The sequence below is a fragment of the Chelonia mydas genome, chromosome 5 (assembly GCF_015237465.2).
Source record: "Chelonia mydas isolate rCheMyd1 chromosome 5, rCheMyd1.pri.v2, whole genome shotgun sequence".
Lineage (NCBI taxonomy): Eukaryota > Metazoa > Chordata > Testudines > Cheloniidae > Chelonia > Chelonia mydas.
Genome location: NC_051245.2, coordinates 81,940,609 through 81,954,338, shown reverse-complemented (window position 1 = coordinate 81,954,338; position 13,730 = coordinate 81,940,609). Strand labels below are relative to the sequence as shown.

At 42.9% G+C, this 13,730-nt stretch overlaps 1 protein-coding gene across 4 annotated transcripts in view; it reads right to left on the bottom strand.

The window, feature by feature from the left end:
* AUH (AU RNA binding methylglutaconyl-CoA hydratase) overlaps positions 1–13,730 on the bottom strand; it is a 188,796-nt gene that overhangs the window by 105,712 nt on the left and 69,354 nt on the right. For 3 of the 4 annotated variants that reach the window (XM_027819173.3, XM_037901667.2, XM_037901668.2), the window contains one exon: positions 218–310. The exons of the other annotated variant lie outside the window; for it this stretch is intronic. In XM_027819173.3, coding sequence (XP_027674974.2) covers positions 218–310 — 93 coding nt within the window. The remainder of the gene's footprint in view (positions 1–217; positions 311–13,730) is intronic. 4 annotated transcript variants of the gene reach the window in all.

Sequence of the window (13,730 nt, the reverse complement as noted above, 5' to 3'; positions counted from 1 at the left end):
GCAACAAAAATGCTCTAGCTATCAACAGTAAGTGGTATGAAATTAAACATCAGCAATGATTTCAGTCAAGTTTCTGCTAAATCACATAGAAATAATTGAGCATATGCAATGTCAGAATATAAAACCAGTTTTATAAGGACTGTTGCCAAGGCAAGGATTAGTCAAGCCTTCTGTAATGCTAATAATCTCCTGTTCATTTAATAGGATTCAGTCTTACCTGCCACTCTTATGTCACAGGCTAATGCCAGTTCTAGGCCACCACCTAATGCAGTCCCATCTATCGCAGCAATTGTTGGTACTGGAAGATTAGCTGCAAGAGAAAGTATCACTTAATACCTGCTCACAATGAACATTTGTGAGTCATTCCTATATTATCTCTTGTTCAAATTACAATCAGATGAGGAAAAACAGTAACATATCTTCTTCAATGACGATGCTGATCTTAAAACCAATTGTCCAGAATGATTGTTCAGTGAACATATGACACTCAATCTTTCTGCAACTAAATTGTGTTGCAAACTTTCCCTTCAGCAGCTGCTCAGTTCTGCCCTTAATTTAGATTGTAAACTCTGAAGGCACAGTCCATGGCATTACAGAAATAACAAAACATTTAAAATTGTTGTATCTGTAGATTTCAGAGTAGCAGCCGTGTTATTCTGTATTCGCAAAAAGAAAAGGAGGACTTGTGGCACCTTAGAGACTAACAAATTTATTTGAGCATAAGCTTTCGTGAGCTACAGCTCACTTCATCGGATGCATTCAGTGGAAAATACAGTGGGGAGATTTATATACATAGAGAACATGAAACAATGGGTGTTAGCATACACACTGTAACCAGAGTGATCACTTAAGGTGAGCTATTACCAGCAGGAGAGCGGGGGAGAAGGGGAAGAGAAGAACCTTTTGAAGTTATAATCAAGGTAGGCCATTTCAAGCAGTTGACAAGAATGTCTGAGGAACAGTGGGGGGTGAGGGTGGGGGGCATAAACATGGGGAAATAGTTTTACTTTGTGTAATGACCCATCCACTCCCAGTCTCTATTCAAGCCTAAGTTAATTGTATCCAGTTTGCAAATTAATTCCAATTCAGCAGTTTCTCGTTGGTGTCTGGTTTTGAAGTTTTTTTGTTGAAGTATTGCCACTTTTAGGTCTGTAATCGAGTGACCAGAGAGATTGAAGTCTACAGCCAAGCTCTACGATACAACAGCATTTGCTCCAACCCCTCAGATAGAGACAAACACCTACAAGATCTCTATCAAGCGTTCTTACAACTACAGTACCCACCTGCGGAAGTGAAGAAACAGATTGACAGAGCCAGAAGAGTACCCAGAAGTCACCTACTATAGGACAGGCCCAACAAAGAAAATAACAGAACGCCACTAGCCATCACCTTCAGCCCCCAACTAAAACCTCTCCAATGCATCATCAAGGATCTACAACCTATCCTGAAGGACGACCCATCACTCTCACAGATCTTGGGAGACAGGCCAGTCCTTGCCTACAGACAGACCCCCAACCTGAAGCAAATACTCACCGGCAACCACACACCACACAACAGAACCACTAACCCAGGAACCTATCCTTGCAACAAAGCCCGTTGCCAACTGTGTCCACATATCTATTCAGGGGACACCGTCAGAGGGCCTAATCACATCAGCCACAATATCAGAGGCTCGTTCACCTGCACATCAACCAATGTGATATATATCACCATGTGCCAGCAATGCCCCTCTGCCATGTACATTGGTCAAACTGGACAGTCTCTACGTAAAAGAATAAATGGACACAAATCAGACATCAAGAATTATAACGTTCAAAAACCAGTTGGAGAACACTTCAATCTCTCTGGTCACTCGATTACAGACCTAAAAGTGGCAATACCTCAACAAAAAAACTTCAAAAACAAACTCCAACAAGAGACTGCTGAATTGGAATTAATTTGCAAACTGGATACAATTAGCTTAGGCTTGAATAGAGACTGGGTCTGTCCTTACACAAAGTAAAACTATTTCCCCATGTTTATCCCCCTCACCCCCACCCCCCACTGTTCCTCAGACATTCTTGTCAACTGCTGGAAATGGCCTACCTTGATTATCACTACAAAAGGTTCTCCCCTCCCTCACCCCCCTGCTCTCCTGCTGGTAATAGCTCACCTTAAGTGATCACTCTGGTTACAGTGTGTATGGTAACACCCATTGTTTCATGTTCTCTGTGTATATAAATCTCCCCACTGTATTTTCCACTGAATGCATCCGATGAAGTGAGCTGTAGCTCACGAAAGCTTATGCTCAAATAAATTTATTAATCTCTAAAGCGCCACAAGTACTCCTTTTCTTTTTGTATCTGTAGCCTTGCCAGAGCACAGTTGAAACATACATGTAATTAGCAGCAACTGTAACCAGGTTAGAGCTGGCAGCTCTGTGCATCTGAGCATTGCCAAGTATGGTATCCCCACATCATGATGGCTCTTTTCCAATGTACTTGACCATGGGGGAGCAGCTACTAGATGGCTGAATAGGGTGAAGTACGGGAAGGAATTCTCAGTCTGGTGATACTAATCTCACCAAACATATCTAACAGGTTGTATGGTCACCAGGGAACTGTGAAATCATGATATTGTTTGCATATCATTTTTATTATAAGGTATGCATATATAATTGTGATAAAAATATAAGCATCCATCCTCATCTTTATTGATTTTAGGTTCTTTCCTTTCATGTTCACGGTGCACTAAATGAAGACTGGAGGAGAACGCTATTCTAGGGTTTCCTACTTTCTTCAGTGTGTGGATCACAATTTAACAAAGAGATAGTTGAGAAGACAACCTCTGACCAGCTCTCCTCCTATTCATGAGCACATAATATCTCTTTGGAAAATACAACAATTGGTTACAGAGAAAAGAAGTATCAGGAAACTAATTCATTTTTAGGTGTCTTTATTGCAAAAATAACAGAAACAAAAAGGAAAGCCAGCACAATTTGTACAGCCAGCAGTCTTTAGACCACCAATAAGCAGTCCATAGATCACCTCTAGTTCAGGACCAAGAGTTTTGAAAGTTCTGCATTATTCTATATTACATCTATGCTATTACAGCAATAATTGACTCGTTGAAATTATCTGTGAGTAGTCTTTTACTGCCAATAAAAACTGGCGCCAATAAAGCACCCTAAAAAATATTTGTCACTCCAGGCATCAGAAGTTACTTGCAAGGCTCCAGAATAGCTATTACACACACCAGCTACCAGATAGCATATAGGGAGTAAAGGATCAGGAACCAGGCCTACCCAGGTCCTATCTTTGTTCGTCCACTTTTCCCATATATTGTATGTGAAGATAGAAAGGACAGACTTCTCTAACTCCGTTCAGGACCTGAGCTGCCAGCATGATAATCAGGAATCCATATCTATGTCCTTGTATACTAAGCATGACAGAATCTGGCTTCAAAAGTTAAAAGTTGCCATAGATCAACTAACAGAGATAGATAACTGAAAAATAACTCCTGGACCATTGAAAGCTTAATTGCCAGTAATCACAATTTTTAGTGATTATTACCTACGTTACTCCTGCGGGAATTCTGTGCCACTGTGCATGCACATAATTTATGAGCCTTGCACATTTTTATTTTTGCGCAGAAAAAGCTTTTGCTGAAAAGTTGCTGCAATTCTGCCTTTTGCCCACTAGAGGGCGCTGTGACAATAGCCCACAGCAGCAGCTCCCATCAGAAAATAACTTCTGCAGGTCTGCCTTTTGCCCACTAGAGGGCACTGTGGCAATAGAACACAGCAGCTGCTCCCAGCCCAGCTAGGGAAGAGAAAGAGCCTGCAGAGCCTTCTTCACAGTACCTGTAGGGCCAGGTCAGGAGACCAGGGCTATGGAGAGACAGACAGTGTGGGGATGCTGGGGGGGGGGGGGTGTCAGACAGGGGCTCATAAGGGCTAGTCGGGGAGGGCAGACTGGGGCAGGGGCTCAATGGGAAATGAGGCTTAGGGCCACAGCGGGAAGGGAGGTGCAGGGCCACATAGGGATGGGGGAGTGGCTAAGTGGGGGCACAGAGACACATAGGGATGGGGGACAGGGGACAGGGCCACATAGGGACAGGGGGTGCTTGAGTGGGAGCACAAGACACATGGGGCCAGAAGGAGGGGGTGCAGGGCCACATGGGGATGCAGGAGTGGGTGTCTGAGCGGAGATGGAGCGACACATAAGGAAAGGGGGTGCAAGGATACATGGGGATGGGGAGTGAATGTCTGACTGGGAGTGGAGGGACACATGTGCCTGACTGAATGGGAGAGGCTAGGGGTCAGCCAGGGTCTGCATGGGGGGAGCTCCCTAACAGTCCTTCCCTTCCCCCGCCCCCATACCCAACAACCCTCCAAGTTCACCCCCAGGCTCCTTCCCTCTAACTCAGCTCCTCTGTTACCTGACTCCCCCCAGCCTTTGCACTGCTTCTGGGGTGTGTGGGAAATATGGTTCTGTACTGTAGTTTAAATGAATTACTGCTCAGAGTTCTGCATTAATATGCCTACTAAGGAATCTATTTGTCAAAAAACATTTTCTGATTTTGTTGTTGTTGTCTGTATTGTTACAGACATACTTGCTGACAAGTATTTTGAAATAAAGGACCAAAAATACTTGAAACTGGTGTGATTATATTTGAATTATTTATTTTAACAAATAAAATATGCAGAATTTTGCAGAATTTGAAAATACTGTGCACAGATTTTTTTAATTTTTTGTTGCAGAATTTTTTATTTTGGGGGGCAGAATTCCCCCAGGAGTACTAAGAGGATCCTCTTGAGAGGATAGCAAATAATCACAGCCTCCATGGATAATGTTCTGAGTACTACCTAAATAATGACTGGAGGACTCAAAGCTAGGCTGCTTCATTTGGTGGTAAAGTAGATTAGTCATTTAGAATGTTAGCTACAGTGCAAACCAAACACACCATCACACAAGGAAATGAAGACTCAGGAGTAGAAAAATATTATAAAATCAACTTGTTTTAAAGAATTACAGCTAAAGTTCCTAATAAGCAGTTCTAAAATTCAAAACTCAGAAATAAAAAGGATTTTGGTTTTCTTTACCTTGTGTTAGCATGCTATGCCATCACACTTCACAATGAGTTTAATTCTAAAGAGCCAATTGCAAACTGGCAGTTGACTGAGTGACACTTGAAAGGTAGTCTTTGAATTCTCCATAGCTGCTCTGTGCTAATCTGTGACATGCACATATCAAAAGAACAGTAGAATTATCCATTTTAACATCCTTTCACATAACAAAATAAACATAAATGTAAAACTGTAATTGTTTTGGATAAAAAAATTGCTTTCCAAAGTAGTAAAAATTAACATCAAGGGTACAGCCTGTTGGAATATTCACAGATTGCTTGTGTTATCTTCATTTTTGAAATACTGTATGCATAAAACAGTCCAGTTCAAAGCAATTCTGATCAAACATTTGAAGATCAAGTCCTGCAGATTCAGTCGATTTGGATGCACTCATATTTGAAGAATGCTAAATTGAGCAGATAGACATGTCAGTCTCAACAATGATTTTACATGGCAAGACTCAGTTGCCAAATGGTGAGTGACAGACAAAATCTATTTAAAGCCTTTTCCAGCAGCTTGATTGTTTTATTCCAGAACATTCCACAATTTTAGTCACTCTCTGGAATGGTTTTGACACACTGTAAATAAAGGCACACCACATTAAGGCATGTTTTGCATATCCTAGTCAGCAGCTGGGCAATAGGAATAGATTTCAAATGTGATTAGTATTTATCAATGCAGAATCACAAGCTGCAAGGTGCAAGTCTACAGAAGGAATTAAAAGTATGGTTGGGTGGGCAGATTAATGAATAATTTAACAGAAAAATAGAGAGTGCAAAATACAGACCAGATAGGTAAAGTAATCTATTCTAGTATAGAGCTGAAAGTTGTCTTTAGAGGGAGAAGTAGTAAAAACTTTAAAAAAAGGTCTAGGTAATAAGGTAACACATTCAAATATATACAGAAGTTAGGGTTGTGTCAAAGTACAGCAGAGCATCAGAATAAGGAATCAAAGGCAAAATAAGCCAGGTCATATAATGAATTTCTGAAGGATTATTTCACACATCACATACACTGTGAGTCACGAAGCAAAAAGGCCAAGGACCTTCAGTCATCTAAGAGAAACAATAATTCACCAAAAATACAATTCAACTAGAATTTCTAAACAAAAACTTGATGGGAGAGGTAATTCCCTGCATTTATTTTGTATTACTGGCAAAGGTACAACATTAAGGAACTCAGACACCACAGTGGTGGATACAATATAAAAACCTAGGTAGGTAGATCACAGAGTCAATCAGAAAACTTCAAAAGCTGTGTCCAGAATTGAGGATTCATAACACTGCAGATTGTTATAACAACACTGGTAGGTATATGGACCTTCTAGTGTATGGTAGCAGGGTCACACAGCCAGTTAACACATGGCAAGCTAGTGCGCTGTAGATTTACACCCTGGCTTTCCACCCAAAAAGCGTCCACGTAAACAAGCCCTAAAATAACTGTCTGTCTGATTGGAGGTGGATAGTAGGAGTCCTACTTAAACAATAACTGCAGAACAGTCCTAGTAAAGTTGGCATCTGGTCTGGAAGCCTCTACTTAAGAGCAGTGTCTTGTAAATGTGTGGACCAAGCTCCACTTAGCAAATTTCAGAAATGGGGCCTCTCATCAAACAGGCCGCATAGGCTGCCTGAGCTCTAGTGCAGCAGTTTTCAAACTGTGAATCGGGACCCCAAAGTGGGTCGTGATCACATTTTAATGGGGTCACCAGGGTTGGCTTAGACTTGCTGAGGCCCGGGGCCAAAGCCCAAGCCTCACCAGCTGGGGGCCGAAGTCCAAGGGCTTCGGCCCTGAGCAACGAGAATCAGATTACAGGCCCAGGCTTCGGTCCAACCCTGGAATCGTGTACTAATTTTTGTTGTCAGAAGAGGGTTGCAGTGCAATGAAGTTTGAGAACCCCAGCTCTAATGGAATGAGATCCAATGTGACTCTAACCAGGCTAACTTGTAACATGCCTTTAAACAGCTGAAGACCCATTTAGATAATTTCCATGAGATTACTGCCTTCCCCTTAAACTTCTCTGCAAAAACCACAAACAGTCTAGGTGTGTTCCTGAATAGTTTTGTCCTGTCAATGTAAAAAATGATAGTGCCCTTACCACATCAAGTGTTTGCAGGTTAACTTCCCCAGAGATGGAGTGAGGCATGGGGATGAAAATTGGGAGACAATTAAACTGGTTCACATGGAAGTCTGAAAAAACTTTGGGCAGGAACTTGGATGAGGACTAAGTGACTCTGTCCTTATGAAACACTGTATAAGGGGGACCCATCATTAGGGCCTGAATTTCCCTTACCCTTCAAGATGATGTAATGGCCAATAAAAAGGCAGTCTTTGTAGATCTATGGTAAAGGAAAAAGGCCTCTAGGGGATTAAAGGCAGAACCCACCAACCCTGCTAATACTCTACTGAGGTTCCAAGAAGGACAGGGATCCTAAACTGGGAGAATATATGAATAAGGTCCTTAAGGAACACTACCATTGCACAGTGGGAAATACAGTATGACCCTGGATAGGAGGAGGATGTGCACATACTGCTGCAAGATGGATCGTTATGGTCCACCAGCTGTTAGAAAGTCCATTTTGTTTCAGAGCTAGTAAATAGTCCAATATTGCTGAAACTGGTAATGTCAAGGGTGACAACTGGTGCTGAAATGCCTAACTAGAAAACCTCTTCTGTTTAGCTTTATAAGTCAGTTAGTCTGGCTGAGGATTCCTGCTTTGGAGCAGAACATTCTGAACTTCAATAAAACAGCTTCTTTCAGTGGATGTCATCAAGACAGCTTCCAGGCTAACAAATGTAATAAAGGTGGGTCTGGATCTGATGGTTGTTCCACAAGACTAGAGCAGGTACAGTCATGTCAGCTAGAGCAGGTACAGTCATGGGGGGCTGTGTTGAGTGGTTCATCAGATCTGAATACCAGAGCTACCTGGCCCATGCTGAGGTTATTATAATCATCAGTCCAGAGTCTTGCCTCAATTTCCTCAGAACCTTCAGTATCATGGAATGGGCAGAAAAGCATATATTAGTCCCAGTGACCAAAGGATGAGAAAAATGTCTGCCAGGAGCCCAAACTCAACACTTCTCTGGAACAAAATGTTTGAAACTTGTAGTTTTGGCTTGTAATAACCAAGTCTATTTCTAGGAATCCTCACTTGCAAAAGATGTTCTGAATATTTGACAAACTACTCAGGGTTGTTTGAGAATTACTGCTGAATTTGTCTGGTAAGGTGTTCCAAAGATCAATAAGATTTAGAGCCACTGATGTGATTTGATTTGGAATGCACCATGTCCAGCGCCAGATGGATTCCAGACAAGAGTCGAGATGACTTGGTTCCTCCTTCTCTGTTCATGTAATGCACAGCTGTGGTGTTGTCTGTCAGCACCTGGATTGTAGCTCTTCAGAGTAAAGGCAGAAATACATTGCATGCCAAGTGGAAGGCTCTGCGTTCCAGGACATTTATATGCAGATGAGCTCCCTGAGGGGACAACATGCCTTGAGTTATTAAGTAATCTAGATGAGCTCACCATCTCCATTGTGAGTGTAGACATATATCATTAGTGCCTTAGTAGGTAGAAGTGCAGAGAAACTTATTCCCTTGCATACCTGAAGAGGGGCTTTCCACCAGTTTAACATGACAGCTTCTTGACCAACATGTCCATGTGGTTTCTCCTGGGTATATACACTGTTTTCAATCATCCTTGCATGGAACATAGGTGAAGTCTTACAAACTGCATCATACAGGTGCATGAGGCCATGTGTCCCAGATATCTAAAGTATGCTCTTACTGATGGTTTTGGGTGAAGTTGGTTAATGAGGTTTACTGTCACCTGGAATGATTCCTACGGAAGATCAGATCTCACTGACCTGGAATCTAACAGTATTCTAGTGAATTCTATGCTTTGTTCTACAATGAACAAGTTTGGATTTCTCTGTTGACTTTGAGTTCCAGGCTGTGAAGAGCTTTAATGGTCACCTGTTGGAGTGATCTTCCTCAAACCAGCCAGTTGCTGAGGTATATATAGCTTTGGACTTCTTTTCTCCTTAGATTATCCTCATAACTTGTCATTCCAAAACTGCAGCCAAGACCTGGTGTTGTCACTTGTCTCAAATAGTTCCTCAGGGGTAGGATGTTGACGGGGACACAGGATCAGGCAGTGTTCAAGTGTTTGCTTTGGCTCTTCACTTTTGGGGTTATTCCTCAGCTTCTACTTGATCATATTGTCTACAGTCTTTGCCATCCTAGCTTGCACTCAATTTAAGGTACAGCAGTATTTTCATTCAAGATCAGTGCTTGGGGAGGGAATCATTCTGAAGAAGACAGGTTCTCCAGGATCATTGGAATATCTTGCCATTTTGTTAGTCTGTAGCCTTGCACAGAGGTATTTTGGGCTAAAGGATTTTCAGAGGCAAAGTTTTTGGTGGACTTTAGCCTCTTGCATGGTCAAATGTGCCCATATAGTCTCAAATTTTATGCACCTGGTTTTTGTCCCTCCTTTCTACTGAAGGCATCCTGCCTCACTGATGATGGTGTAATCCCTGTGAGGCAGTGTAGAGACAGCATCCAGGTCGGTTTCAAAGTACCTGTGATGATCCTATAGGCTTGACTGAGTTCAGTATCAATTGTGTGTGCATGGCTTGAACACGACCATACCAGAGCACAGTACTCTACAGCTGAGTAACACAAGTCAAGACTGGTTGCTCTGTGTATTTTGAGGTCAGCTCCCCATATTGTACGGTGTACTCCTGAGCTAGTGCAAGTCTGTCAACCAACATTGGGAATCACACCTCCCAGCTGCAGTGTAGACATACCCTTTGTGTCTTTCTCCCAAGGTGTTGATTTGGGAGGCCCTGGCTGCTGCAACCTCTCAGACAGCAGCTACCACAAATAAACCTGGTAACTATATGGAAAAAGTATTCAAATCCCTTGGAAGAGACTTTGTACCTCCTGTCAGCTCACTTGGACATGGCCAGAATAGATGCTGGTACGTGCCACAGGCCTTTCACAGGCTCCAGCAGTCCCTCGTTTATAAGTATGATGAGCCCCTCCCCAGGCATGGAAAGGCGCAAGATGTTCAGAAGTTTGTGAGGATGTTCCTGCACCACTTCCAGAGGCATATCTAGAGTCTTTGCCATTAGCTTAATGAAATTATCAACTAAAGGAACGATTGAGGGATTTACTGCTTCACTGGGAGACGAGGAGGAGACTGGAGCAGGAATAAATTGATCTTCCCATACAGATGTAATTCCTCATCACTTTCTCCTGCCTTTGCAGGATCTGAGGCTGCACTAGCTAATCTGGCTATGTGGGTTTATAGTGCCTCTTTGGGAAGGGTGATCTAGGCCTAGAGTGGGTTGAAGATGCAGGCCATGAATTGTGAATTTGGCTGTTCCACGAGGGCATTCAGTAGGGCCAAAGCTGATATAGGTATTGGTACTGGGATAGGGGACACATGAGGGGAGGGGGGAGTACAAAAAAGAATGCTCCCTATGAGCCCTGGGTTCTTTCCTGCTCTCCCTTACAGATCCGTCCTCAAAAATCTCTTCCTGACTCCCACTTTGCCACCCTAGGAGAAGGAGGAGGCTGCTGCTATGTAGGAGATGAGTCCCAAGTACATACCTTGGAATGAAAGTGAACAAGTACACCATTTTCAAGACAGGCACCGTCCTGTCTCTGTTTCTGCTGGGCTCTCACTAACAAGGTAGGGCATGAAGTCTGTATCAGAGATATCTCCTTTACCTACCATGTCAATAGACTTAATAGCCAGTGGCTTAGTTATCACCTCTTTCATTCAGGAAACCTCAGTACAGGGACCACTGTTAAATCACTTGGTACCATACATGTGCTGGGTACTAAAACACTAGGTACCAATGCGCTGGGCACAAAGGAACAGAATTCCAATGTTGCCTGTACAGAAGCACCATTTGCCAGCATGCTGGGTTGAAGAACCAGTACTGAGGTTAGTGGGTGCCATCAGTGCTCTCTTAACAGTTGGGACCAGGGTACCAGAGGGATTCTTCCCAGGCCATTGGCTGCCTTGACTGTTGAGCCCCAGTCAACATACTTGTGTCATAAATATAAAGGGAAGGGTAAACCCCTTAAAAATCCCTCCTGGCCAGAGGAAAAATCCTCTTACCTGTAAAGGGTTAAGAAGCTAAAGGTCACCTCGCTGGCACCTGACCAAAATGACCAATGAGGAGACAAGATACTTTCAAAAGCTGGGAGGAGGGAGAAAAACAAAGGGTCTGGGTCTGTCTGTATGCTGCTTTTGCTGGGGACAGAACAAAAATGGATGCTTAGAATTTAGTAAGTAATCTAGCTAGGTATGTGTTAGATTATGATTTCTTTAAATGGCTGAGAAAACAGCTGTGCTGAATAGAATGAATATTCCTGTCTGTGTGTCTTTTTTGTAACTTAAGGTTTTACCTAAAGGGACTCTCTATGTTTTGAATCTAATTACCCTGTAAGGTATTTACCATCCTGATTTTACAGAGGTAATTCTTTTCTTTTTACTTCTATTAAAAGTCTTCTTGTAAGGAAACTGAATGCTTTTTCATTGTTCTAAGATCCAAGGGTTTGGGTCTGTGGTCACCTATGCCAATTGGTGAGGATTTTTACCAAACCTTCCCCAGGAAGTGGGGTACAAGGGTTGGGAGCATTTGGGGGGGGAAAGACATGTCCAAACTCCGTTTTTTCAGGAACCCAGATAAAGTTTGATGGTGGCAGTGGAAATCCAAGGGCAAAGGATAAAATAATTTGTACCTTGGGGAAGTTTTAATCTAAGCTGGTAAAAGTAAGCTTAGGAGGTTTTCATGCAGGTCCCCACATCTGTACCCTAGAGTTCAGAGTGGGGAAGGAACCTTGACAACTTGTGAATCCTATACCTCAATTTAGTAGACACCAGACAGAGTGATCTATGGCTTAGTTCAACTCTGGAGTACTGCTCCTTCCTAACCTTGCCAGAGGTCAAAACCGGAATGGAAATGGATGACAGGGACTTCTTGGTTGAAGTAGCCAGGGAGCTCAGGGTGGAATCTCAACTCTTTAGAGAGCTCAAGGACAGGGACTGACAGAGGACTGAGGGACCAGCTGCATCGTTCCTTTTGATGTCCAAGGTAGCTTGCATAAAAGACCCAGGAGGAACAATTTTAAGTGAGCTTGTCCACCTTTCTAAATCCATTTAGAGAAGGAATGACATATGGTAAATTGCTAAGGAACATGTCCTTCTCCTAAATGAAACTTGTATCTAGAGTATTCAACATTAAAGTACTGAAGATTAACAGAAGAAGCATGTTTTAAACCCCACAGATTTTGCTTCTACTATTGAAGTAGTAGAGTTCATGTGTGGGGAGAAAGGGTAGGGGTCCTAGCCTAAAAAACAAAACCTGACTAAAATGGTTGCTTGGGTTTGTGTTGGTAACAGACAACAAAACTAACAACTAGCACACTGAACAGAGAAGCAGGCAGACACTGCAAGAGTTCCATCTTGCTGCCATGGACAGTAAGAAGGAAGTAAGGGGTGGCTGGGCCCTCTCTGCCCTTTATGCTTTCAGGTCGGGGACAGGAAAACAGAATGCAGGCATGGTCCCAGCAGACACTGCTGGCTAAGAGAATCTGATTAAGCATACAAGCCGCATACGCACAGGAGTAGACTCCACATGGATAATCACTTGAAGAAGAACACTATAGACATTTGTTCTATGCAAGGGTATGTCTACACAGCAAATAAAAACCCATGGCTGGCCCGTGCCAACTAACTCGGGCTCGCAGGGCTCAGGCTGCAGGGCTGTTTCACTGCTGTGTAGACTTCCGGGCTTGGACTGGAGCCCGGGCTCTATGACCCTGCAGGTTTGGAGGTTCCAGAGCTCTGGCTGCAGCCTGAGCCCAGAAGTTTACATAGCAATGTAATAGGTCCACAGCCTGAGTAGGCTGGCATGGGCCAACTGCCAGTTTTTCTTTGCTGTGTAGACATACTCTAAGAGGACAATTTATGAAGTCCACTCATCTTCAGAATGTTGGAAGCTATCCCCGGTGAGTTTCAGAAATTTCTGAAGAATTTAAGTTTTCACTTATGACCAAGATTTTCAAAATTAACTAGTGATTTTTGGTACCCCAATTTATGAATGCTCATCTTCAGACACCCACTGAGGCTTGATTTTCAGAATGTGCTGAGCTCCCACCTCCCAGAAATTTCACTAGGATTGACCATGAACACCTTTAAAAATGTGCTAGCTGATAAGTCTATAATAGGTGCTAAGTGGTGTTTAAAATATGTTAATTAAAACATGCTAGCTACAATACAAGCAAATTTCTTAATCAATACAGGCCCATGATCTCACAGGTATTTTTCACTTTGGTTCAAAGACTTAGGCCATGTCTATATTAGCACTTACATTGGCAAAACTTTTGTCGCTCAAGGGTGTGAAAAAACATAAGCCTTGTGCGCACAGCGCTACATCAGCAGGCTACCACCATAGCTACCGCTGCTCGCTGAGATGGTTGTATTATGTCAATGAGAGAGCTATCCCCCATTGGCATAACATGGCTACACAAGTGCTCTTACAGCGCCACAGCTGTACTGGCACAGCTGTTCTGCTGTAAGCTTGTAAGTGTAGACATGGCCTTAG